At 40.7% G+C, this 25345-nt stretch overlaps 1 protein-coding gene across 1 annotated transcript; it reads left to right on the forward strand.

The window, feature by feature from the left end:
* Positions 1-2392: 2392 nt before the first annotated feature.
* LOC117246039 (ubiquitin carboxyl-terminal hydrolase 2-like) lies at positions 2393-17198 on the forward strand. The gene is made up of 12 exons (XM_033609688.2): positions 2393-2803; positions 9443-9490; positions 9601-9724; positions 10824-10935; positions 11249-11359; positions 11996-12060; positions 12161-12264; positions 12463-12543; positions 12660-12738; positions 13756-13863; positions 13993-14113; positions 14379-17198. Exons 1-12 carry the CDS (start codon positions 2651-2653, stop codon positions 14482-14484), a joined length of 1212 nt encoding a protein of 403 aa, XP_033465579.1. The 5' UTR covers positions 2393-2650; the 3' UTR covers positions 14485-17198.
* Positions 17199-25345: the final 8147 nt, after the last annotated feature.

The raw sequence follows: 25345 nt of genomic DNA on the forward strand, positions 1-25345 counted from the left end.
TGACATCATCCCGACTTGCTCTGACATCATACAAATGTGGATAGCGATAATCTAGCAAGAACGAGAAGATTTGTAAAGATTCAGAATTAGAGCCAGACGCCGCAGTTGCTCTCCCTCAATTGCAAGACCCAAGGCATCATGGGAAACACCTGGCTCAAATGATAGCTTGACAGCTGTCAGAAGCCGCAGTGATGGATGACAGTGCATTCAAGTAACTGATGATCAGTCAAATAGTAATAATAGAAATATTAATTGTAAGTAAACAAAATAATCATAAATATCACAAACAACAAAAGGACGTAACCATGAAAATAACAATGACAGAAAACCTCACTGTCACAAATCTGTTAGAATCTACAGTCTGTACAGTAATAACTTAAAAGTTAAACTACATACATTGCAAAGTAACAACAGCAGAGCTGTCTGGGTTGATCTCCGTGTCTGGTGAACTCTGTAAGGGGCATTTGTTTTATCTGCAAGGTAATGGATATAAAAGCAAGAGGGTCAAAGTTCAGGGTGTAATTTTATGAGAAAGTAGGTCTGTGTGTATATTGCATAATTTTTAAAGGCAGCTGCAGCACCTACTAAAAGTAACTAGAAAAAGTCAGCATTCAGAACACACCCACAGACTTATCTAATGCGATGTTTATGAGCTAGTCACAGTGTACTACATCATCAAAAGTGGACTGCAGTATAGCCACGCCCCCTTTTCTGAACAAACATGGCCGATCATGAGGTAAGGAGGACCTCAAGGTTTGTTTCAGTCTATAAATCATATTGTTAAAGTACATTATGTGTGTTAAAACTGTGTTTAAAGTAAACATGAGGTGTTATATTACTGATACATGTCAAAAATAATATAAAAAGATTTATAGCTTTTTACTCAGGATTAAAAAATATATATCATTCATTGGAAAAGATGCATGATAAGAATCACTGTAAAATGAATCAGGGGAAATACTGTTCTGATTTGATTCTCCTACGATTCAATCAGCTGATAAGGCATCTCATTGATTGTGTTCACGGAATATTCATCTCAGGAGGTTTGACATACTGTTTTATGGAGATGCTTCAGAAATTAAGAATATTTTGAATTGTGATGATGAATCTATCACAAAATATAAACGTGATGCATGTTTTTTTTGTAATAAGTGATGCAGGCATAAAGCAGGTGAAAGACATGACAGGAACAATGTGGGAGACAAGACAGGTGTAACAAACAACTGACAGAAAAGACAAACACAGGCATATTGGCATAACGTATGGCGACGGCATTGAGTGGCGTTTTGAGTGTTTGTGTTTGTGTTTGTGTTGAAGCAGTAAAAAGGGTAAATAATTTGGAACAAGGGGAGCAGGCAAAAGGAGAAGAGTCTGGGTTATAAATAGATTAAGTAAAATAATGTTAGAGAAAGAAAAGAGAAAAATAAATAAATACATTTTTGAAAAATCACAGAAGAAAATAAATAGATATATATTTTTTTAAGTCACAAAAGTTAAACATAATGTGAAATAAACAAATAATTCAATAAATAAATAAAATTAAGAATAACAAAAAAATAAATAGTAAATAGTAATAGTAATAGTAAAAAATAAAGAACTTAATAAATACATTTTTAAAAGAAAAAAACCCAAAATTAAAAATAAATATTTTTTTAAAAAATCCCAAAATTAAAAATAAATAATTTTTTTTAAAAAAATCTCAAAGTTAAAAATAAATACATTTTTTTTAAAAAAATCCCAAAATTAAAAATAAATACTTTTTTTTTAAAAAATCCCAAAATTAAAAATAAATACTTTTTTTAAAAAAAAAAATTCACAGAATTAAAAATAAATGCATTTTTAAAACGTCACAAATAAATAAATCAATACATTCAATACATACAAGTCACAAAAGTTAAACATAATGTAAAATAAATAAATAATTGAATAAATGAATAAATTAAAAAATATAAAAGTTGAAAATAAATAAATGAATAGATAAATTAAAGTATTAAAAAATAACAAAAGTTAGACATAAATAAATAAAAAGGGGGTCTCACTGATGGAGGCCACCACCTGCTGCTCCATGCAGAACAACCCCCATGATGTGTTTTAAAGCGTCACTTTTTTATTGATTCATTTAATTATTTAATAATAATAACAATAATGATAATAATAAATTATTTTCGTGATTGATTTATGATTGCATTTGGAGTAGAAATCTACCAGTACTATATTGTTTTCGAACATAATTTGGCTGTGAACGGGTTAAATAAACAATCTATACTTCCTCTACATATACCTTTCTACATCTTCTTTGTTCCTGTCAATGCACCAAGAGCAGTTTTGGTATTTCCCACAGCCCTTGAAGGCAGCGCCGGTCCTCACAGGGTGGGAGGGGGGTGTTTATAACACGCAGTAAAAACTCCAACACACACACACACAACTGCGTGTGTTTTCCTCCAGCACAGACAGGTAGTGCACAGGTACGGGACAGAGACAGAGACACCCACAACCCACACACACAGCAGGATGACACACGGCCTGACTGCCTATCGATCGATTACTAATTGATTAGTGACTTTAGCCTGTCAGCAGGATCTCACTGTGTCCAGCTGCATTGGATCACACTACCGTCCCGGTGTCGGACACAACATTCAACAGCGCTGCCATGCCTTCTCTGCGACACTCGTACACGGTGACGGTACCGGAGGAGCCGGCCGCTCTCCCAACAGACAAGCCCGAGCTGCGGCGGAAGAGTCCGTCGTTGTCCCGGTCCAAACTGGTGTCCACGTTCATGGGTCTGATCATCAACCAGGCCAAGGTGAGTCCCCCGCCGCTGCACCCCTGCTCCTGTCTGCCTCACCTGTCTCACAACATCCTCCTCTTCCTCACACCTTTTCATTTGGGAACTTTTTAATGCATGTTTTTTTTCTGTGTGTGCAGAGTTTGTAAAGTTCATATGTACTTGTGTGTGTCATACCAGCAGCCTGTTTCATTGTAAGGTGGCTCAGCCTTGAGGAGAGGGTCTGGGCCCTGCACCCTCGAGAGGAAAGTAGTTTTCAGGAGGGCATTATTTAGCTGATAAGTGTGAACACCCAGTCTGAACATTTACAGTGGTATTGTTTTCTTAAATATGTATTTAACTCAGATATTTAAACCTTTGTTCCTTAAAGGGGGACGATTAAACTCAAACATGTTATTTCTCTGGTCTAAAAAAGTTCAAAAATATCACTAAATATAATCAACTAGAGTGCTAAAACTCAAATTTGTGATAAAATCTGAAATATATTACCACTCCAAAGACAATAAATTGAGAAAAATGATACAGATACATCTGAGACTTAAGAGATACACGTTCACAAATATTTACTGAATGTTCCTAAACCATGGAAACAGCATATTGAAATTCCTAATCTGGGTGGTGTTCCCCTTTAAGAAGAGGAAAGTGAAAGTTTGTGTCATGTGCCTGTAAGTTTTGTTTTTAATAAAATAGCATGCTGACCAGTATTTCAGGGTATATCTGTGCAAATATGGCAGTAAAACTAAAAACAGTTACTCATATTAAAAAATATTATGGCAGTAAAAAAAATTAGACCCCATGAAATACAGTTTGGACACTTGTGTGCAGCCTCTCAGACAAAATTATGTAATCACAGTCTTTAAATCACCCCCCGGCACAAACTTTGTCCCCTTATGTAACACTATAGAGAGCTTGGTCGAGGTCCGACTCTGACCTTTAAGCCCTTATCTGCCCTTAAGTGGCGAAGAATGGAGGCTGGACACACACACACACACACACACACACACACACACCTAGGAAGTGGCATGAAACTGATGCTTCCAGTGTGACAACTCAAGCGTGACGTTAGTTGCGTCACAGGAGGGAGCGCTGCGGAGAAGGAATGTATCCAGACTGTCACCTCATCATCAGCACAGTACATTTTGGTAACACTCAGCCGGCACATGCTCGTGTCTGGAGTGTTTACAGCACTGAGTTTGTTTAAGGTCACAGGCTGCAAGTCTTTGTCCTTGAGGGGGTGTTACTGGTCCTTCAGTGGTGTGCACACGTGTATTTACAGTGGATGATTGCAGCAACTTTTCTCAGTGTAACTGTAGTTTATAGTGCTTCCTGGTGATGCTGATTGGTCCTCACTTTGGTCCAGACTGAAATATCTCCACAATTATGGGATAGATTGCCATGAAATTCGGTTAAGACATTCATGGTGATGATGGTGACCCTCTGACTTTCATCGGGCACCATCGTCAGCTTTTCTGTGAACACATTTTTATTTAGATTCTTTGTAAAGTATTACTAATAAATCATGTATACATAGGTGCATGTCATTCATATTTCTCCAATTGTTTTACAGATTTCGCAGTTATTGAAACTCCAGAAGAGTTACTAATAAATCTGATAGCTGATCAGCTTATTTTTTGGCCTATAAAATGTCAGAAACTACGAAAAAATTTCCGTCATCCGAAAATATTCAGTCTACCATCATTTAAGACCAAGAAAAGCAGCAAGTCCTCATATTTTAGATGCTGAAGCCAGGATAATGTGGCATATTTGCTTGAAAAATGATTTAAAAGATTGAGCGATTATCAAACTGTAGCCAATTTGTGCCCATCAATGCGTATGATATTTGGTTTTACTACCAACTTTCTGCACAGCTGATGGCGTTCCCATCGGCCTCAGCTGCTCTTTGTGTTAAAGTTCCTCTCCACGCTTTGATCAAACCCCTGAAAACGTATCTCAGAATCTAAAAACACTTTTTTTTTTTGTCATAAAAAACATCCCTTCATGCCTTAGAATGGCTTGGGTATAACTCCTTTACCTAACTTAGTATTTGCAGATCTGGCAATATGCAAATTAGCCTCACCCTTCAGTCGCTGGCCTGCAGCCCGAACATACCTGCTCACCTACGACTTGGCTCATTTAACACACAAACCTCTGCTTGCAAACAGAAATATATTTTGGCTTCACAACTTATCAAACAGCTCATATTCTGAAAAGTCAAAGTGAAGGTAAAGAAAGTAAAGCCCAGTTCAGACCAAAGATTCTGACCAGTTGAAACAGGCAGTGTGACACCAGACGTGATCCCAAGGTTCAAAGCAAGATAACAAGATAACCTACTGGACATGAGCATCTTGGTGTTTCTATTTTTAATGCTAGCATGCTGATATTAGCATTTAGCTTAATCATGTAGTGCGCAAATTTTGGCAGGGTATTGTTGTCTCAAATCAAACATGGCCGTTGTGACGGTCACAAGATTTGACAGCTTTTCTTCTTCTGCTTGGCAAATTGCAACCGAGCTGAGCATTATCGCCAAGATTTGACGAACGATTGTCACTACAACTGCTCGTTTGCCCACTTGTCTTCTTTTTATTGTGTTAAAATTGAACATGCTTTCATGGCACGTTACGAATGTCTGTGTCTGACACCGGCTGGCTCCGTCACCAGCTCATCTACGGAATCAATGATAACTGAGGCATTGACCATATCATTTTAGCACATCTTGTACATCAGGGGAAATTTTTCTCACCTCTCCTTAAAAATCTGAAGCTGCTCAATGAGTGAAGGAGCAGTCAGCTGAGACAAGAACATTTCTGTGTCTTCTCAAGCTGTATAAATGTTGGCAGTGATTTAAAAATGAACTCCATAACTTAACCTCTGCATAGTTTGTACAGTTTCAGGAGATTACTGATATTTCTGCTTGACTCTGGCACTTTGGACCTCTCTCAGCCCTGCTGGTATGTAGCAGAGATTTATGTTTATACTGTCTCCGAGGGAGTGGCATGGCTGGCACCGTGTGTGCAGGAGCGTTGCTTCCTTTTCGTCATGTGCCCTACGGCCTTGAGCAGGCATGCAAAGCTGGTTGAGGACATAGCGTTCTCTCCTTTCTCTCTGAAGTCATGCCAACCAGTTGAGAGCATTGTTGCTCAGAGCGCGGAGATTACCTGAACGCATCACTTCCTCGGTTTCTGGACTGGTCTTTTAAATCAGGAGCCGCCTGCTGAGCGTGCCGAGCCCCGCTGGTCAGTATTCACAAGAGCAGCGCAGCACATTGGGACTCAACACCATATGGTCACCTTCAAATGCTGCAGAGAAGAAGAAGGGGAGAAAAAAAATCAGAGATTTCAGCCAAGGAGTGCTGTTGATAGTTTATATCGTCACAGTTCTATTTTCAGGGTTGGAAAGCTTTTGGAACAACATGACGGCCATCACGAGGCACCAAACCTCTCCACTGAAAGTCTTGATAACACATAGGATATACAAACCTGTTCATATTTACTTTAAGAGGCTGTATGTGGCTTGCTTAGCTGCAAATCACACCTCATATCTCAAAGTCTGGCAGCGGTTACACTGATATCATGCGTTGGCTATGATAAAGTGCCACAGGAGAGGCACACTGGAAAATAAAAAGCAAACACACACCTTTTTCTGCAGAGACATGCTTTTTTTTCCTTCCGAGAAATACCAAATGAACAGATACAGCAGACATTTTGAATAGATTGCAGTAGATATCCATGATCTACGGGTAGCTGACAGTGCTGCTCAGTGTACATATTTGTGCCCCTATGTATGCTTCTGTCAGTGTGTTGCCTGTTGCCTGTTCCTCAACGCTGATATTTCCACATGCAGCTCTTCAGCTGTCAGCAGAGGCGTTGATGCATGACGGTGCTGACTGGCACCGGGTGATCACGTTGCACTGTTACTTTGTTCCCTCATTAAGGATGAGCTACAGGTCACAAGCCAGAGTGTCACCTGTTGATACTCAGATACCAGTGTTGCTAAAGAAAACAATATCAACAACAGTATTTATCCATTAACAACAATTATTCACATGAGCGGCAGATGTTAGTGTGAGAAATATACTCGCCATGGTCGCAGCAAGCTTGACTTAGGGGCCTGCATATCTGCAATGGCACCGCTGTTGCTTTCTCTGCCGTAAAATCAGAATTGATAATATAGTAAACTCTTACAGTAGCCACCATGATGTCACCCATTGGTCTGTGGATTTCCATTTCAAAGCCTTGAGTCACCATCTTGGATTTTTGGAGTCAGAAGTGACTGTATTTGGACAAGAGGGTGGCGATAACCCTAACACTAGCTGCTAGCTTGGTTAGCATGATGCATTCGCAGTCAATTACTGTTAACTGTGATAATGCTAATGCTAATTTTAGCCAGCAGAAGACAGGCTTAAAATCATTCAAACAAAATGTACTTAAAAAACTTAACATCCGACTCCTTTTAAGGGTCTTGCACTGAACAACACTTTTTTAGGTGACCAGAATGTTAAAAATAACTTTCACGACATGAAACAGCACAGAAATAACAGCAGCTACGGCTAAGCCTATACTCCATGCTTACGTTAGCTATCCAACATTGTTGCCTGGGAAGAGACTTGTCATCCACCTGTCACACAAAGCGGCCACGTTCTTAATTGTGCGTAACTTTAAGCCGTAATAAAATGTAAACAGGTGACATATATGAAAATTCATCCCCGTAAAGTTGTCATTAACATGGAAATTAGTCACAGACACCAAAACTGTTTTTTGTACCTCGCTGTAAACACGTTTTTTTTCTGCTGTAAGTTGAGCCTATGGGGATTGACTTGCTCGTGGAGCCAGCCTCTAGTGGCCATAAGAGGAACTGCGGCTTTTGGCACTCTCCTGACCTGAAACCTAACACTTGTTTTTTGACATGGAGGTTAAAACTAGTCTGAATTTGGTTGAAATGTAAAAGTATTTTAAATACCTAGGCAGCAACAGGCTGTAAGTGACAGTATTTCAGTATGAAGCAGTCCCAGTGACATGTTTAATTACATTTAATTTGTTTTAATCCTGGTGTCTCCACATCTTTTGATCCACAAGTCAAATCTTCTTACTAAAATAATAATCTCATTATCCACTGCAGATCCATTACACCCATAAAGGTTTGATAGATATGACCGAGTTAATCTAAATGCTGTTTGAAGGCATTATTCTGACAAGAGCTAGAGTTTAAGAAAAAGCCAGATGCTTGAGATTGCTCTGTAATTTCTCAGTCATACATCCATCAGCAGATGGCTTTCAGAGCCTTGCATCAGTCATCCCTACAGATGATTAACACTTCGCTGCCGGTGGCTCCAGATATGTTGTATAACTCGTTGATCCTTGACTCAGGCAGCAATGTGAAACTCTTCACACAGACAGCACGACACCACGTTGTGTTCTGCAGATTCTCAGTAGAGCTTTTCTCTCCAGGTCTGTGTCACATGCCCGGTGTGATGTCACCGTGGTGTGAGTGGTGGCTGCTGGTCAGGACACACTGTGGTATTTCATCTGAGCATGTGGAACAGTAGCTGATATCCACAGCTACAGTGCTGCCAGCAATGTGACCATCAGATGGTGCGCATTGAATAAATGCCAGACGGTCCTTCGAGGCTTTTTCACACTTAAAGAAAGTAACAGGGTTGCTATCATACAGTAGTTACATCATACTGGGAGTGTGTGCAGGCTGATCTGTTGGCGCCCACAGCAGGCTGCATTGACGAGGGAAAGAACAATAAATATCTGTGTGGACACTTTTAGAAAATGGCTTCATGTGTCTCTTTAGAATCAGGACATCGTTACATAATCATTTGACATGTTAGTATGATTGCATTAACTCACAAAACAACAGCTCAGAAAGACTATATTAGTTATTTTATGGTATGTATGACTACTGTATGACTTGTTCCCATTTGGGCCCCCTGTGATGATGTTTGCAATATTATTTTTGCAGCATGTATCAACACTTTTGTTGATTTTAAAAGTGTTGATATATAAAGGATTAACACACATATTGAGCTTCAGATTTGCAGCACGCTCACATAATCTAATGTGTCCTCATATGGTTCATATGATATCTAACCAATTAGTGCCCTATGAATGGCGTTGTGAAGTTACTCAGGTTAGGTTTAGGCAAGTAAAGTTATGTAGGTTAGGTTTAAGAAAAGAAACATGGTGACAACATACCTGAAAACAATTCAAAGTTCACTTGGTTTCACTTAGGACACAAACACTGTTCTCGTGGGGAAAAGTCCTATATCTGTTTGACTAATCCACCACCCCAAACCTGCCTACTTAGATAGACTTTCGGTTGTTGTGCTACTTTCTTCTTTACACCCGTCAGTGCAGTGGTCATGTGGTTACAGCCTATATACAAACTACTGGCTCATTATTACATAGGTCATAAGAATTCTGGTACATTCATTTTTGAAACCAACAGTGCATGAGAACAGCTTGCATAATATAAAGAACTTTAATCCTTGAATGAATTTGTTATACTCTGTTATCTACTGTCCAGCTGCCTGTCAGATGTTTCTGCTGGGTCTTTGTCGTGCTGTGCGACACCTTCATTTGTTATCTCTTTAATTTCTAACTCCCCAAAAATGCAGCCATAAACTAAAAATCTCCTCTCTTTCTATTTGAATAGCACAAAGGTCCTCAAGGCCTGGTGGGACTGAGGAACCTGGGCAACACAGTAAGTGCTTTCTATTCACTTTGTGGTGTAATCGTACAGCATGCTGCACTTTGACCTGCTGATTCTGGAGCCTCATTTAATCAATTTTTGCGTTTTATGCGATTTTCCAGTGTTTCATGAACTCCATCCTACAATGCCTCAGTAACACTCCCGAGCTGAGGGATTACTGCCTGAGAAACGTCCATCGCACAGACCTCAACAACAACTGCATGACGAACGCCGCTCTCATGGAAGGTAGGTGAGAGACGTGACAACACATGTAAACATAACGAGGAATACTGTGGAACTGTGCCGTGACTTGTCAGTGATGAGTCACTTTATGGCTCGGCAGTAGGTCGTATATTGTCATTTTATATGTACTTTATAATCCTGAAACTACATGTTGCTATGCTGCACTGCTAAAAATATGACGACTAAACCATCATCACTTGGCGTGGGAAGAATGACCACACCGAAGTGACAAAACTGCAGTCAGATCATACAGAACTGAGATTATAAGTTTCAGCAGAATTAGAATTGTGCTGGCACAAAATGAAAGGGACTGTTGTCCTCCTGCAGGGCTTTTTAGAGGGTGTGTTTGTGCAGCGTGTTCTTACAGGTCACTGACTCCAGTGTTTGCATATCCTAATTAAATCCTACTTTTCCAAAGCTCAGTACAAAAGGCCATATGTTGTGTGTCTCTGTGATTCGTACAAAAAAGTTACCTCAGCTAGTTTTTATTTAGTTTAGTGTTTTTTGCAATTAACTTATGCAACAAAATATTCTCAACTCAAGGTCCCACTTCTTAGCTGTTCCAGAGCTTTCAACCACAATCAATCAGTCTCAGGTGACTCTTTATCAGTGCACAGAACTGGCTCAGGTGTCCTCAGGTGACCTACCTCAACTGTGTTACATCACTCTTACACCATGACACCTGAGCCAGCTCCATTAGCTGATGAAGACCTTGAGATGTAGTTAAGTGGACATTGAGCTGAAGGCAGGTATGCCCTTTGATGCCTTTTAAATAATCATTTTAAGTTAGGATGAGATGAAACATTTATTTTTGTACAAATAAGTACAAATTTCCCACGAGTTCAGGCTGGTTTGCGGCACAGTTTGATGTAAAGAAATGCCCCGGTCAAGGTCAAAGCTTTGCATCTTAAGCTAAAGACCACAGATTCTCTGAAAACCCTGTTTGTGACTTTGGAGCAAAATGCAAATTCTGAGGAAAGAAATTCTGCGTGTAAGAGGATCCAGTCTGTGTCATCGTTTTGTCAGTAAAATCTTTACCTTTAAATTTTGGTGTTGCATTATTGTGGTCTCATTTTCTGTCTGTCTCTTTCCTTCTCCTCAGAGTTTGCCAAGCTGACTCAGAGCCTGTGGACGACTGTGAACAACGAGGCCATCAGTCCCTCTGACTTCAGGAGCCAGATCCAGAGATACGCTCCCAAATTTGTGGGCTGCAAGTAAGTCTCCCCATCCTCCTGCCTGCAAGCAGATTGTTTCATTCAGTCTCGTTCAAGAATTATAGCTGATTTCAGAGTAAACAAAGTAGAACAAAGAACTCCTGCACTTGCAATTAAAAGAGATTTATTGGTAACAAGGTTTGGTACAGAGATTTTGATCAGGGTGCTTTACCTGATTAAAATGACAAAGGCCTCTGCACCCAAACATTGTTCCCACTAAATCTCTTATAATTGCAAGTGTAGCAGACGGTGTGCTCTTTGTTCTACTATAGTTTTTCAACTAACAGAAAGTAACAAGCTTTTGTCTCTGCAGTCAGCAGGACGCCCAGGAGTTCCTGCGTTTCTTACTGGACGGCCTCCATAACGAGGTGAACAGAGTGACAGTGCGACCGAAGGTGTCTGTCGAGGACTTTGACCACCTCTCGTAAGTCAGCACTTTCCCCCACCTCTCACCTCTGCTCCCAATAAGTCACCCATAACCTGCCCTGTCGCTGACCTCTGCCAGTAAACTGAGCTGCATACCTGAGAGGTGGGAATAAGCTGTGTAATCATTTATAATTATAACGTAATTAATTACTCAAGATTTTGCAGTTAGTGGCCATTTCTGAACCTCATACCTTTCTGCAGAGGAACCATTACCCCATGTATGTTAAATATTCATAATAGTCATTTTCATACTGAAATAAGTGGAATTCCAACCCTGAGAAAGGAACTTTATGGTGTCTTAAAGGGACAGTTCATACGATAAAAATATTGTGATATAATTTTCAGGACATATCGCCCAGCCCTAGTTACCGGGTCATGATTTCTGGAAAGAGACATTGCTGTTGCTGAGTTTTTCAAGTGTATTTATTTGGCACTTTGAGCACTACAAGCCAAGTGCCATCTAATTCCATTGTACTCAAGAGAAGGCAGACATCTCTATGGCCGATAATTCTAACACTCTGCAACTCAAACCAAAATTGGGGTGAAATGTCCCTTTTAAAGTGGCTTGCATCTGAGAAAAACTTTACATTGGATTTTTATTTAAAATAATTGACTTGTTTGACTTCATTCACAGGGACGATGAAAAAGGAAAGCGGATGTGGAACATGTACTTGGAGAGAGAAGACAGCAAAGTAGTGGGTAAGAGATTTACCTTGTTTGGCCGCTTTACTACCTTCAACCATCTTTGAATTAGGATGCATATTAAATATAATTCTCCATCTCTTCATTCTGCCTTTAGATCTGTTTGTTGGTCAGCTGAAGAGCTCTGTGACCTGCACTGTCTGTGGTTTCCGCTCCACTGTGTTTGATCCATTCTGGGACCTATCCATACCTGTTGCACAGGTGAGAATACACACACATAAGCCCCTGTACCTAGGGTCTAGGTACCATGTCTGAAGGGTTACTTTTGGTTTCAAAGTTACCATGTCATACTTTGATGGTAAACAGACAAAAAGGCCAGTGTCGTCATGCTGTGACATATAGTATACTATAAATATAATGTAGCTGTTTCCTGATCGGACATGTTCTGTGTCTCCACAGAAGAGCACAGGCGAAGTGACTCTCAAAGACTGCTTGAGGCTCTTTACAAAAGAAGATGTGTTGGACGGAGAAGAGAGACCGGTAAGAGGCCTCGCTGAACACAACCCCCTCCACGTTCCTTTGTGAAGATGATATATGGGTTTTACAGCTGCACTATCTCACCGCCCTCTCCGTGGTTGTATCTCTTTCTCTCTCAGACGTGCAACAGATGCAAAACCAGAAGGAAATGCACCAAAAGATTCAGCATTCAGAAGTTCCCTCAGATCCTCGTGCTTCGTATCCTTTCCTCTCAGCTTTGTGCCATTTGTTTAAAGATTACAGCATGAACATACACATGTAAGTGACAGCAGTGATACACCAGAAATATATGGCTGACTGCTTTCAGGGTTCAGAGTGTTATATTGATAAGATAAAGTATAGGCGGGTCATTCCATGGAAACTGTTGGACCTTGGATTTCTAAGATTTTCTTATCATAACCAAATGTAGAACTGTGTTTTTTGATAGCATGAAGAATACGTTAGACCTGCAAGATAAGGCACTTTTTTATGCCTCCATGCTGTCGAGAGCCGTAGCCAGAGGTGTTATGTTTTCAGGTTATCCATTCGTTCGCCTATCCATCTCATGAACATGATATCTCAAGAACGCCTGAAGGGAATTTCTTTAAATTTGGCACAAATTTCCACTTGGACCCAACAATGAACTGATTAGATTTTGTTGGTCAAAGGACAAGGTCACTGTGACCTCATCGGTCACTGTGACCTCATCAGTCTCATTCCTGTGAACACAATATCTTAAGAACACCTTGAGGGAGTTTCCTCAAATTTGGCACAATTGTCCACGTGGACTTAAGAATGAACTGATTAGATTTTGGTGGTCAAAGGTCGAAGGTCTCTGTGACCTCAAAAAACATGTTTTGGCCATAACTCAAGACTTCATTCGCTACTTACGACAAAATTTCACACAAATGTCCAACAGGATAAAACGATAAAGTGATTACATGTTACATCCAAAGGTCATTTGATCAGATACTGAATTGGTGACACTAATGTGTCCACCTTGAAAGTGTGCTGATTGTATAGATTGTCTGTTTGATGGGGTGGTTGCAGTACGTTGTGCTCAACAGAGAAGATTTTGACAGAAAAATGTTCTAAAAGAAAATAAAAACTCACTACCATTGAAATTTGTCTTCTCCAGACTCTTAAAATGTGTCATCGCTTCTTAGTGATGTCACTTAAAGCACATTAATGTTATTTTGAGCTTCTGTCGACTCCTTGACTCCGTGTTCCTCTCAGACCTGAAGCGTTTTTCAGACTCCAACATCCGAACCAGCAAACTCTCCACGTACGTCAACTTCCCTCTCAAAGAGCTGGACCTGCGGGAGTTCGCCTCAGAGAGTGGCGGTAAGTATTCGCCGAAGGTGACACACGCTGTCACCAGAGGAGGACATTTCGTGCTTCATCCAAGGTCGGCTGGATCTGATGAGTAAGGATTGCAGTCTTGTTGACTGACAGTGTTGTGTCTCCCTGCAGAGCGCGCTGTGTATAACCTGTACGCAGTATCCAACCACACGGGAAACGCTTTGGGAGGCCATTACACAGCCTACTGCAAGAACCCGGCGCTGGGAGAGTGGTACAACTACAACGATGCCAGGTATCACCTCTCACATCTACTTGTATATCATCATGTTACTCTTATCAGATTGGCAGAAAGCTGTGCAATTGAATTGTATTGACTGCAGCTGCTGTCAAATGGAAATGACCTCATTCTAGCTGCATACAGGTGTCAGATCTTTGGCAAATGAGCACATTAGGTGTATGCATGTAAGTGCCTGTGTGTGCCTGCGGTTGTTATCGGAGAAAAATGCTCTGTGATATTTTGTGTACTAACTACAGTATGTACTGTGTGTCCTGTGCAGGGTGAGTCCAGTGTCCTCCAGTCAGGTTCGCAGCAGCAACGCCTACGTCCTCTTCTACGAGCTGGCCCCCACCCCACACAGCAAATATCAGACGTGTCGACTCTGACGCCGTGGAGGAGTTGACAAGCTGCACTGAACTGCTCTCAAGAATGGAGTCAGACACTGCCTGCTGCGAGGGAGCTCCTCCTGGTGGAGAGAGTCCTGCCATTACAGACTGTGAATATGGAGCACAAAGACAGAGAACAAAACGCCATCTGACCTTCCACTCAGTGTGTTTTTTGAGAAAAGGGTGGATGTGAAAGCACATTCGAACTAAAGGATGTCAAGCTGAGCTCATAAGTTGAATGGAACTTAAGTGACACTGGGAAAATACTGTTAAAAGGGTGTGGAAATTCAGCTCAAGAGGCAGCTGTTAGTCCAATTAAAATGCCTTTTTGGACATTAAGAAGACCACCTTTACTCTAAGAAAAGACATTTTACAGCTGTGCCTGGACCTGAATCTACACCCACTTTAGTGGATTTTTTTTTCTTTTTTAATGTACTTTGAACATGGACAATTAACCTTAAGGACATTACTGTGTGATGACATTGCAGAGATTTGCCTGACATAGCAACTGCAAGACCTAATTTATTCTATTTTACATAATGCCAGTAACTGAAAATGCATACTGTATATGTCATTGAACAAAGCCTTATGGTTTCCTCTTAGAACAGTGGAAATCCACTACTGGAGTGAGGATGTTTTATGTCAGAGCACATGTTATTTTTGTACAGTATTTATGGACAGCACAGTGAATGTAACTGTACTGTGGGAAAACCAGACATACCAAAGCAGCTGTATAAAAATGCATCAACAAGACTTCTTTCAGCAATAATGCTGCTGATTTTACATCCAAGTCAATTCAGTGAATGATTAGAATTTAAATAACTCATCATGAAGATCTGGCATGAGAGGGCGATACCCACAGACCTCAGAGATGTCATCCTTTGTAAAAAGTGAGGCATGACAGTGTAGAAACTACAGTGGCGTCTCACTCCTGTCCACAACTGGGAAGATTATTGCCCACATTTCTTTCATAAGACTCCTTCCATTATCAGAAGAAGTCGTCCCTGAATCATAGTGCAGTTTCCGTCCTGCCTGTGGTACAACTGACCTGATCCTCCAAGCTAGACAGTTACAAAAAAATGAAAGGAAACAAAACCAACCAATAGAACTGGCCTCCATCGACCTTACCTAAGCATTTGACTCTGTGAACCGTCAGGCCCTCTGGACATTCCTGTCAAAGTGTGGATGTCCAGAAACTCCATTAGGATTCTGAGGTTCCTTCATGTCAGCATGTCATGGCACAGAGACCAAACCTTTCAAGGTAGATATTGCCATTAAACAAGGACGCATCATTGCCCATAGCCTTTTCCTCACCTATCACAGTTCCCCCCTGTGTCCAGATCATTATAGTCCACACAATTAAAGATCTTCAGTGCATACTTGATTCCTTTACCCGGGTGTACTAACTCCTTGGTCTGGCCATGAACATCATACAGATCTCCATCAGTTCCCACCAGACTCCTCCGCATCCCGCCAACAATACCAAGCGACAGTAGCTCCTTTTACACCACCTGTTCAAGGTGGGAATGTTGCTCCATTATTGCGCATTGCCATTCAGTCCCAGAATGCGGGGAAGGAGTTGTCTGGCCTTTAAGCCGGCAGCAAAGGTAGTAACAGCAGAACCCTGGAATGCTTTCTAAAATCATAGAGTGGGGCTGCATTATGCTTGCATTTTTTGGTTCTGTGTAAAAAAGCAAAGCCAACATAGTAAAGGGTTTTCCTTGCCTCCCAGTCATGGGATCTCTGTAAAAAAAAAAAAAAAAAAAAAAGAAAAGAAAAAGTGTGAACCTTGAAAATGTGGACCAGGTCCTCTACCTTGGAAGTCACCTCTTCTCATGGGCAGACATTGGCCATGAGGTACACCAGCACATCTGCTGTGCCAGTGGGGCTGTTGCAAAGCTCCATAGAAGAGTATTTGAAAGCTCTGACTTGCTTGTAAAGGTCTACAAAGCAGTTATCTTGCCCACTCTTTTATACGGTGACATCTGGAGTAAGCATATAAGAGTCGTGAGAGACATTAAGTCCTACCACCAGAGATGCCTACAAAAACTCTTGCGCATCAGCTGGAAGGAGAAACGCACTAATGTCAGTGTTCATTAGGAAGCAACCATTGACAGAATTGCCACCAACATTATTTGACACCAGACAAGATGGACAGGCCATGTAATATCGGACACACGCCTCCAGAAACTGGTCCTATAACTCACAACTAAATGTTGGCCAACAAACATCCCAAGGTCAGAAAAGGCGTTTCAAGAACAACATTTTGATCAGCCTCAAAAATCACATAAACAGATCAAACTATCAGGACAGATTATGCTAAAAACAGAACCCCATGAACAGTTTACATGAAGGAACCACATTCCATAAAGACGATCTCCAAAATGCTGCCAGAGTTGAGCAGCAGCAAAACAAGAGTTCCCACCAAAAAGACTCCACATTCCACTTCCAGCACCTCACATCAATGCCCACACTGCAAGAAAGTTTGTGGCTGTGGTTGTTGAATTGTTCTCTTCAGCCATTTGAGACCTACAAAATGGATGCCCCAGGGGGACTATCATGAGCGACCGCCAATGATGAGGACTGTGGGAAAGCCAGACTTACCAAAGCTGCTGTATAAAAATGCATCAACAATACTTTCCCAGCAATAATGTTGCTGACTTGACATGTAAGTCAGTTCAAGAGTATATGAATGAATAAAATTACATGTTAACGTACTCTGCATCATGTGTTTATTACTTTATTTAACCATTATGTATCCAGCCAGCCAAATAAAAGTTCAGGAGGAGTTTATGAGGTAAAAATATGAAATATAAATAAAAACACAGCTAATTCAGAGACAATTTGTTTCAAGACTACAATAAATTAAACACAAACTATTGATCACTTTTAACTTGTTAAAATCAATATTAATTGGGTTTTTTTTGGCCACCTGGGGGCAGCAGAACAAACTGTTAACACAACATTTGACATATGGTTTTAAATGGTTACCTGCGAATATATCCAGCAGACACGAAGCAACAATAACATTTGTACAGTCATGTTTCTAGCCTCATGATGGAGTTTAATTCCTGTATTTGCTCTCCTTTTAGCTCTGTTTTTGGTCTCAACCACCTCCTGAGAAAAATATCTGGCTCTTTAGTGGCTAAATGCTCCGTTATGTTCACCTTAATTCTGTTTGGTATTTGCTGCTGAGCAGATATTGTACACTTTGTGAAAGGATTTTTTTGTCCATCAAATGACCATTTGTATATCAGTTACTCTCCCTGTGTTATGTTGTTTTCCTCGCCTGCCTCAATGGTGAACAAAGAATCCAAAAACGGCAAACTTTCTTGGTTAATTGAAGTAAAGGGGGTCAAACCATATCAAAACTTCTACATGAGTAGCACACACAGGTAGCCAGGTGTATTCTAACTCAAGGTGCTTGTGTATTCCATTGAAGTGCGCAGGGGCGTTACTTACCTGTTTATTCCGTGTTTTAAATAGTAAGGTTTTAGCAAAATGCTGAGCAGTACTGAGCACACGACAAATGACTTTTGGAATACACTGCATGAGTTGTGTTAGAGCTTGTAAACAGATGTTTTGATATAGTTTTGCCGTTGTTAAACACAGACCCCTACAACTTCAGTTCATCAAGAATGTTCGCCCTTTTTGGATTCTTCGTTCACTCAGTATGTTTACATGACCCTTGAAAAAAAACGAATTATTGCCTTAATCCGACTATAACTGGACAACTGAAGTGCATGTAAACGCCGTACTCCGACTAATATTGGAGTTCTCCAACTCCGATTAAGACACCCAGATAATGCAACTGGAATTCGATTTTCTCCGGCATGTATATGCCTTAATCGGAGTTAAACTAGACAATGCATGTGTGCATGCTCCACACACCCCGCACTGGCGTATGACCCCGGAACAGACAAGACATGCTGTTGTTGTAGCCCTCCAACAGCATACAACGTTCTTGTCTGCCTCTCGAAATCACCATGACCATAAGGGATAGCGTGCACCTTATCTGCACAATCAGTAACGCGTACAATACGTACGAGATGAACAAAGCCGTACGATTATCCATCTTGCTGTTGTTCGAAAATGCCAGTCTGCCGCCTGACTCCAGTTCTTTATTATTAAGTGACGTAATAGGACAACTGGAAACCGAAATCCGACTGTGTATGCATGCGAGGAGAACAAGGTTTTCATCACGAATTCAACGTAAGTGAAGGTGAGTAATTTATATATACAGTCAGGTCCATAATTATTTGGACAATGATACAGTTGTCGTCATTTTGGCTCTGTACACCACCACAATGGGTTTTAAATGAAACAATGAATACCTGCTTAAAGTGCAGACTCTCAGCTTTCATTTAAGCCTTTTTTCAAAAATGTAGTATGAACCGTGTAGGAATGACAACCATTTCTTCACACAGTCCCCCGACTTTAAGGGCTCATAAGTATTTGGACAAACTAACATAATCATCAATTAAACAGTCAGTTTTAATACTTGGTTGCAAATCCTTTACAGTCAATGACTGCCTGAAGTGTTGGACACATAGGCATCATCAGATGCTGGGCTTCTTCCCTGGTGATGCTCTGCCAGCCCTTTACTGCAGCCGTCTGCACTTCCTGCTTGTGTTTTGGGTGTTTTGCCCTCAGTTTTGGCTTCAGCAAGAGAAACGCATGCTCAGTTGGATTCAGGTCAGATGATATGACTTGGCCATTGCAGAACATTCCACTTCTTTGCCTTAAAAATGTCTTTGGTTGCTTTTGCAGTATGCTTCAGGTCAATGTCCAACTGCACTGTGAAGCATCGTCCAATGAGTTTTGAAGCATTTAGTTGAATCTGAGCAGGTAATGGTGCCCCAAACACTTCAGCTTTCATCCTGCTGCTCTTGTCAGCAAGACAAGACTTCACTAGAATAAATACAGAGGGTTTATCACAAGATGCAAACCATTGGTTAGCCTTAAAAATGGAAGGCCAGATTAGAGTTTGTCAGAAACCATCTAAAAAGCCTGTACAGTTGTGGAACAGCATACTATGGACAGATAAAACAAAGATCAACTACCAGAATGATGGGAAGACAAGAGAAGGAAGAAGGGAAGGAACTGCTCATGACCCAAAGCACACCACCTCATCAGTGAAGCATGGTGGAGGTACTGTTATGTCATGGCCATGTATGGCTGCCAGTGGAACTGGTTCTGTTGTATTTATTGATGATGTGACTGCTGACAAGAGCAGCAGGATGAAAGCTGAAGTGTTTGGGGCACCATTATCTGCTCAGATTCAACCAAATGCTTCTAAACTCATTGGATGATGCTTCACAGTGCAGTTGGACAATGACCTGAAGCATACTGCAAAAGCAACCAAAGACATTTTTAAGGCAAAGAAGTGGAATGTTCTGCAATGGCCAAGTCATATCATCTGACCTGAATCCAACTGAGCATGCGTTTCTCTTGCTGAAGCCAAAACTGAGGGCAAAACACCCAAAACACAAGCAGGAAGTGCAGACAGCTACAGTAAAGGGCTGACAGAGCATCACCAGGGAAGAAGCCCAGCATCTGATGATGTCTATGGGTCCAACACTTCAGGCAGTCATTGACTGTAAAGGATTTGCAACCAAGTATTAAAACTGACTGTTTAATTGATAATTATGTTAGTTTGTCCAAATACTTATGAGCCCTTAAAGTCGGGGGACTGTGTGAAGAAATGGTTGTCATTCCTACACGGTTCATACTACATTTTTGAAAAAAGGCTTAAATGAAAGCTGAGAGTCTGCACTTTAAGCAGGTATTCATTGTTTCATTTAAAACCCATTGTGGTGGTGTACAGAGCCAAAATGATGACAACTGTATCATTGTCCAAATAATTATGGACCTGACTGTATATATATGGTTGTTTTGTGGGTGAAGTATACCTTTCATCAGAGCTGCCTGCTGTGGCTTGAAATGAGGTTAATTGGAACATAGTTGTGGACTGAAAATTTAAAACCAAAAGCCTCATATTGTTGAGTGGAACTCTTGGATGATAATTCTCTGTGGGTTCATCACAACAAGTGACACCTTTTTGAGTACACACAGTGAAGTCACCCATTGGTGAATGGAACAATATTAAAAATATTAATTACTGCAGCTTTAAGTTGTAGCATTTAAATGGCTTAATGAAACATAGAAAATCTGAATTATTAGATAAAACAAAATAGATATTATAAAGGGTTCCCACAGTCATTAAAAACCTGGAAAAGTCATGGAATTTCCCAATCACATCCTCTAGGCCTGGAAAAAGTCAAGGAATTAGTAAAAATCACTCCAAGTGTTGGATAAGCCGTGGAGTTTTTTTGTGTGTAAAGAGATTGTTGCAGTAATCTAATCAACATAAGTACAGTAGCTCTAATATGCGTCAATGTGTGACAATATTTTGTTTCTCCTGCATTCTGTCTCTTCCTTCGTGTATACACATGAGCTGAAAATATGTTTGAATCTGATATGTTTGAAAGACACAGCGCAAGTGGGGCAAACACATTTGTTTATTTTTTATTGTGGGTTTCCTGAAAAGTCATGGACATTTCTTTAATTTTGTCCATGAAAATGTGTGGGAACCCTGAATAAAATAAAATAAACTGCAGCTTTATAATGGGATGTAACCCAGCTGATGGTATAATAACACTGACTAGTGATGTAAAAAACAAAAAACAAAACAATAAACCTCAACTATGCCTTATCTGGTAATTTGTGCAGTATTAGCAACACACCAAAAGTTAAAAATGTGTTATTTCCTATATTAATCACCAGTCCTGCACATAGCCAGAAAACAAGCAGAGGTCACTGAGTGTGAAATGCCATCTGTGAACTTCCAGGCTAAATGAGCAGATTATGGTTGGAGTGGATTTATGTCAGAAACACCTTTGACCCACTTAAAACAAGGCCATCTGACAGAGGTGCTGGTTTCACACTACAGCCACTAGAGGGAGCTGTGTGCTGTGGTCATGAAGTGTGTGTGTACACAGAAGAGGTGTTAGTGTGTAGCCCATAGATTGAGTTGGTGTGGACCAATGCTGATATTTGTTGAAGCTGTCTTTTGTTTGTTTTTTGTAGTCAGTACCTCGACACGAGTCCATCGGCTTATCAGACAAACTGACTCTCAGATTCTGTTTAGAAAGATGAGGGTAGAAAATAACAACTGCATACCTGATATTTAAAAAGTACGGTGTACTATAAGGGACAAAATGTAGTGTAATTTAGTAAAATTAAACCAATGTGTAACCCAGAACCAAAGGTTTGCAGTGGACACCACCCCCATCTTTCCTCTCGCTTCCCTCTGAGGAAACACTTATCCTTGAGCCACTGAGCTTGTTAACGCCTGGGGGCAAAGAAATGTATGTGGGTGTGTGTGTGTGTGTGTGTGTGTGTGTGTGTGTGTGTGTGTGTGTGTATGTGTGTGTATGTGTGTGTGTGTTTGTGTGTATTGGAGAAGGGAAGCGTCCTGGCTGTATGTACCTGCAAGGATAAAAAAACAAAAAAGGAATGAAAATCAAATTTAAAATGACCATTTTTTGTAACAATATTTTTCATTAGAGTTTACAAGTGAGTGTATATTTCTATATTTGTAATTGCTTCTTTTCCTATGAGATCATATATTGGTGTGCTGTCCAGATGGTGGGCAGGCAGCTGCAGGCAACGACTACTGACACTGCAAAAATGCTTGTTATTTGCATCGATAGCCCTTTCCATACAATAATTATGGCATTTCAGGGAGTTCAGACCTCATTGTTTTCCTAATTTGCAGACATTTTCAGTTGCTGTTCCTTCTTCCTCAAGTTAGCTGCTAACTGCTAACAGCTTCTTTTCAAATCTCCTGTGGTGGGTTGCACTCATGACACGTCAAAATGTCACACCCGTCCCATCCATGGTCCCATCCTGTCAGCTGTCCCTTTTACATAGACATTGATTTGGCGCAGTTACTACCTCCGCTGCTGGGTTAATGGCGAGACAACTCTCTCCCTCCATTCTGCAATCATACCTTTTATACAGAACGGCGAGGCGGCATAAAGGCGCAATATTCTGATGTAGACCAAAAACCTCCGTCTTCAGTCTGGAGGAGTGGAGTCAACTAATGTCTAACATTACTGTTAAAGCTTTCGGTTAAACATGCCTGGAGCTGGATACAATTATAATGTGCTGTGACAACTTCTCCATGTTTTTAGCCACGATCCAGGTTTTTAACAGCGTTTAACCCGACATGTGGGAACGGTTAACCAAGTGGGTACAAAATAGTGGCTTAAGTTAGCTAATGTTAGCTAGTAATGTTACCCAGTAAATCAGCCTGACAGCGGTGCATCCATATACGGACTTGAAATATTGAGGACAGTTATACTCAAGCACATTTACAAATCTGTCCAAAATCAAGATGGCAGTCATTTCAGTCGTGGACCCAACTGCACACAAAACAGTTATTGCCCACTGGACTCCTGTATGCTCTCATCAACTCACCATGTAACTTTAAATTAGGAGCTCTGGAGGACAAGGTCATTTGTAACGACACACATTCTCACTCCAACCTCGTCACATATTGACGTTTGGTCATAGACTGTCCACGTCCACGTACAACATTCTGGGATGCCGTGTCAACTTCAGCCTGTTACGTGCATCATCTGTTTTCAAAATACACTTCCATTTTTACAGAAAATATACCATTTACATACAGTCTCTTTGAAAATAAATGCACTACTTCAGTACAACGCAAATTGACGTTTTAACGTTATGTGGATAAGTTTAGGAAAAAGAGAACAGGGTTTAGCTTTAGAATCTTACGGGACACAAACACTGCTCTTCCAGGTGAAAGTCAGTGGTTGTTGGACTCATCCACCACCCCTCCCACTACAGTCGCACTTAACTGCCTTAACTTCTGTCCTTGCCCTTGTCTGCATTTCCTCCTGAGGCCGCCAGGCGTCATTAAACTATAACGGCAACCGGCCGCGTATCATACTGACGTTAAAGGACGCCGTTTTTCTTTGGTTTCTGATGCCGCAAGTCCCTGCCCAAGTGGCAGATTTCAACGACTTTGGAGAGAGACTGGGCTCGCAGGTTCAGCCAACCCCTTCACTTTCCCCTATTTTCAATTCACGCAGTAAATGAATTTATCACTTCCTGCCCTCCATCTGAATATCTTGCGTCATGAAAGTCATAAGCTATTGGATGTATGCATTTGTATCGTTGTATCATACTGACGTTAAAGGACGCCGTTTTTCTTTGGTTTCTGATGCCGCAAGTCCCTGCCCAAGCGGCAGATTTCGACGACTTTGGACAGAGACTGGGCTCGCAGGTTCAGCCAACCCCTTCACTTTCCTCTATTTTCAATTCACGCAGTAAATGAATTTATCACTTCCTGCCCTCCATCTGAATTTCTTGCGTCATGAAAGTCATAAGCTATTGGATGTATGCATTTGTAATTGTATTATTTGTTGAGACAAAAACAAAAATATGAACCGTAACTATGGAGCTGGAGGAAGAGTCCGTATGTGTCCTCTGAAGATCATGACTGTCTGTATAAAATTTTATGGCAATCCATCCACTAGTGAATATGTTGGACCGTGTAAGTGACATTGCGAGTGCTGTGCTTCTAGCATAGATTAAAATATATGAGGTCAAATCAAACTTTTGACTCAATTATCCGTGATTTATCATGAGATATGACGTCTCAGTGTTGATGTAACAGCAAAGACCTCCACATTAAAACAATCAAACTTCACAATATTTTCAAATACATTTTAATCGAATGGCTAGTGTCTGATTATTAATACCCAAAACCCTGGTATGCACGGCTAACATGGCATTAATCCCACTGACTGTATGTATCTAAACTATAACAGTGTTGTTGGAGCAGCACAGTTAGTGTTGTAACACTCAGCTCTGCTCAGATAACTTTATCTTTTCTCCTCACAAATTGGCCTCCTCGCTCACAGATCATTTGTCTCAGCCACAGAAACCTAATCACACACATGCGTGCACACACACACACACACACACACACACACACACACACATACACAACCCTGTACATCTTCCCTTGTGAGGACACTCATTGATATAATGCATTCCCCTGATCTACACCTTATTCTGACCTGAACATTACACCCAGTCTGAACCCTCAAACAGGCCTTTGAAAGTCCACGCTCTCCGAAAATCTCCTCACCTTCAAGGTCTAAAACTCAAATTGGTTCCCACAAAGATAGATATATAAGTACACACACACACACACATATGCACACTGTTCCTCTGGCTCCTGTGCACACCATATGGGCTGATCACACAGCTCAGGGGATTAACAGTAATTTGCCTGCATGGGAGCAGAGCTGTTTTCAGTGTTGTAACCAGGCACTCTCTGTGTTGACACTTTCATAGCTAATGACCATATCGTGAAACCGTGAAGGCCTCATGAAGGCTGAAGTCCACTTTACAGTGCGGCCGTGACATCACAGGAGTTTCGCCCACTGGGTACCTCACCATAAGGAATTACACCAAAGTCATGTCTTTGTCTTTAGATGTGATGTAATAAGAAAATTGTATTATCTATATTTATCTACTGACCACAGAACAAACTCCAATACCAACAATATAACTGTAGTGGTTTATCTATCTACCACTAAATAATATGAAATTAAATATAAAGCTAGATTATGGAAGTGGGAAAACAGCCTTGGATTTATAACTCACCAACACACTTATTCTATTTTTGGGATTAAATATTATTTGTAAAGGCTTTATTTATATGAAATGAATATGATTTATGAAACATTTTGATCTGTTTTCACTTTTTTTAACTTCTAAACTTGCCCTGTGCCAAAAAACTGCCTCAGTCCAGACAAGA

The sequence above is a fragment of the Epinephelus lanceolatus genome, chromosome 11, assembly GCF_041903045.1.
Source record: "Epinephelus lanceolatus isolate andai-2023 chromosome 11, ASM4190304v1, whole genome shotgun sequence".
NCBI lineage: Eukaryota > Metazoa > Chordata > Actinopteri > Perciformes > Serranidae > Epinephelus > Epinephelus lanceolatus.

What these genes read in the sequence shown, in the direction of transcription:
- LOC117246039 (XM_033609688.2), top strand. Translation starts at nt 2,651, where the DNA reads ATGCCTTCTCTGCGACACTCGTACACGGTGACGGTACCGGAGGAGCCG. An exon ending in CCCAAATTTGTGGGCTGCAA is followed by an intron (nt 10,936 to 11,248) that starts GTAAGTCTCCCC and finishes TTGTCTCTGCAG; the next exon opens with TCAGCAGGACGCCCAGGAGT. An exon ending in TATCCATACCTGTTGCACAG is followed by an intron (nt 12,265 to 12,462) that starts GTGAGAATACAC and finishes GTGTCTCCACAG; the next exon opens with AAGAGCACAGGCGAAGTGAC.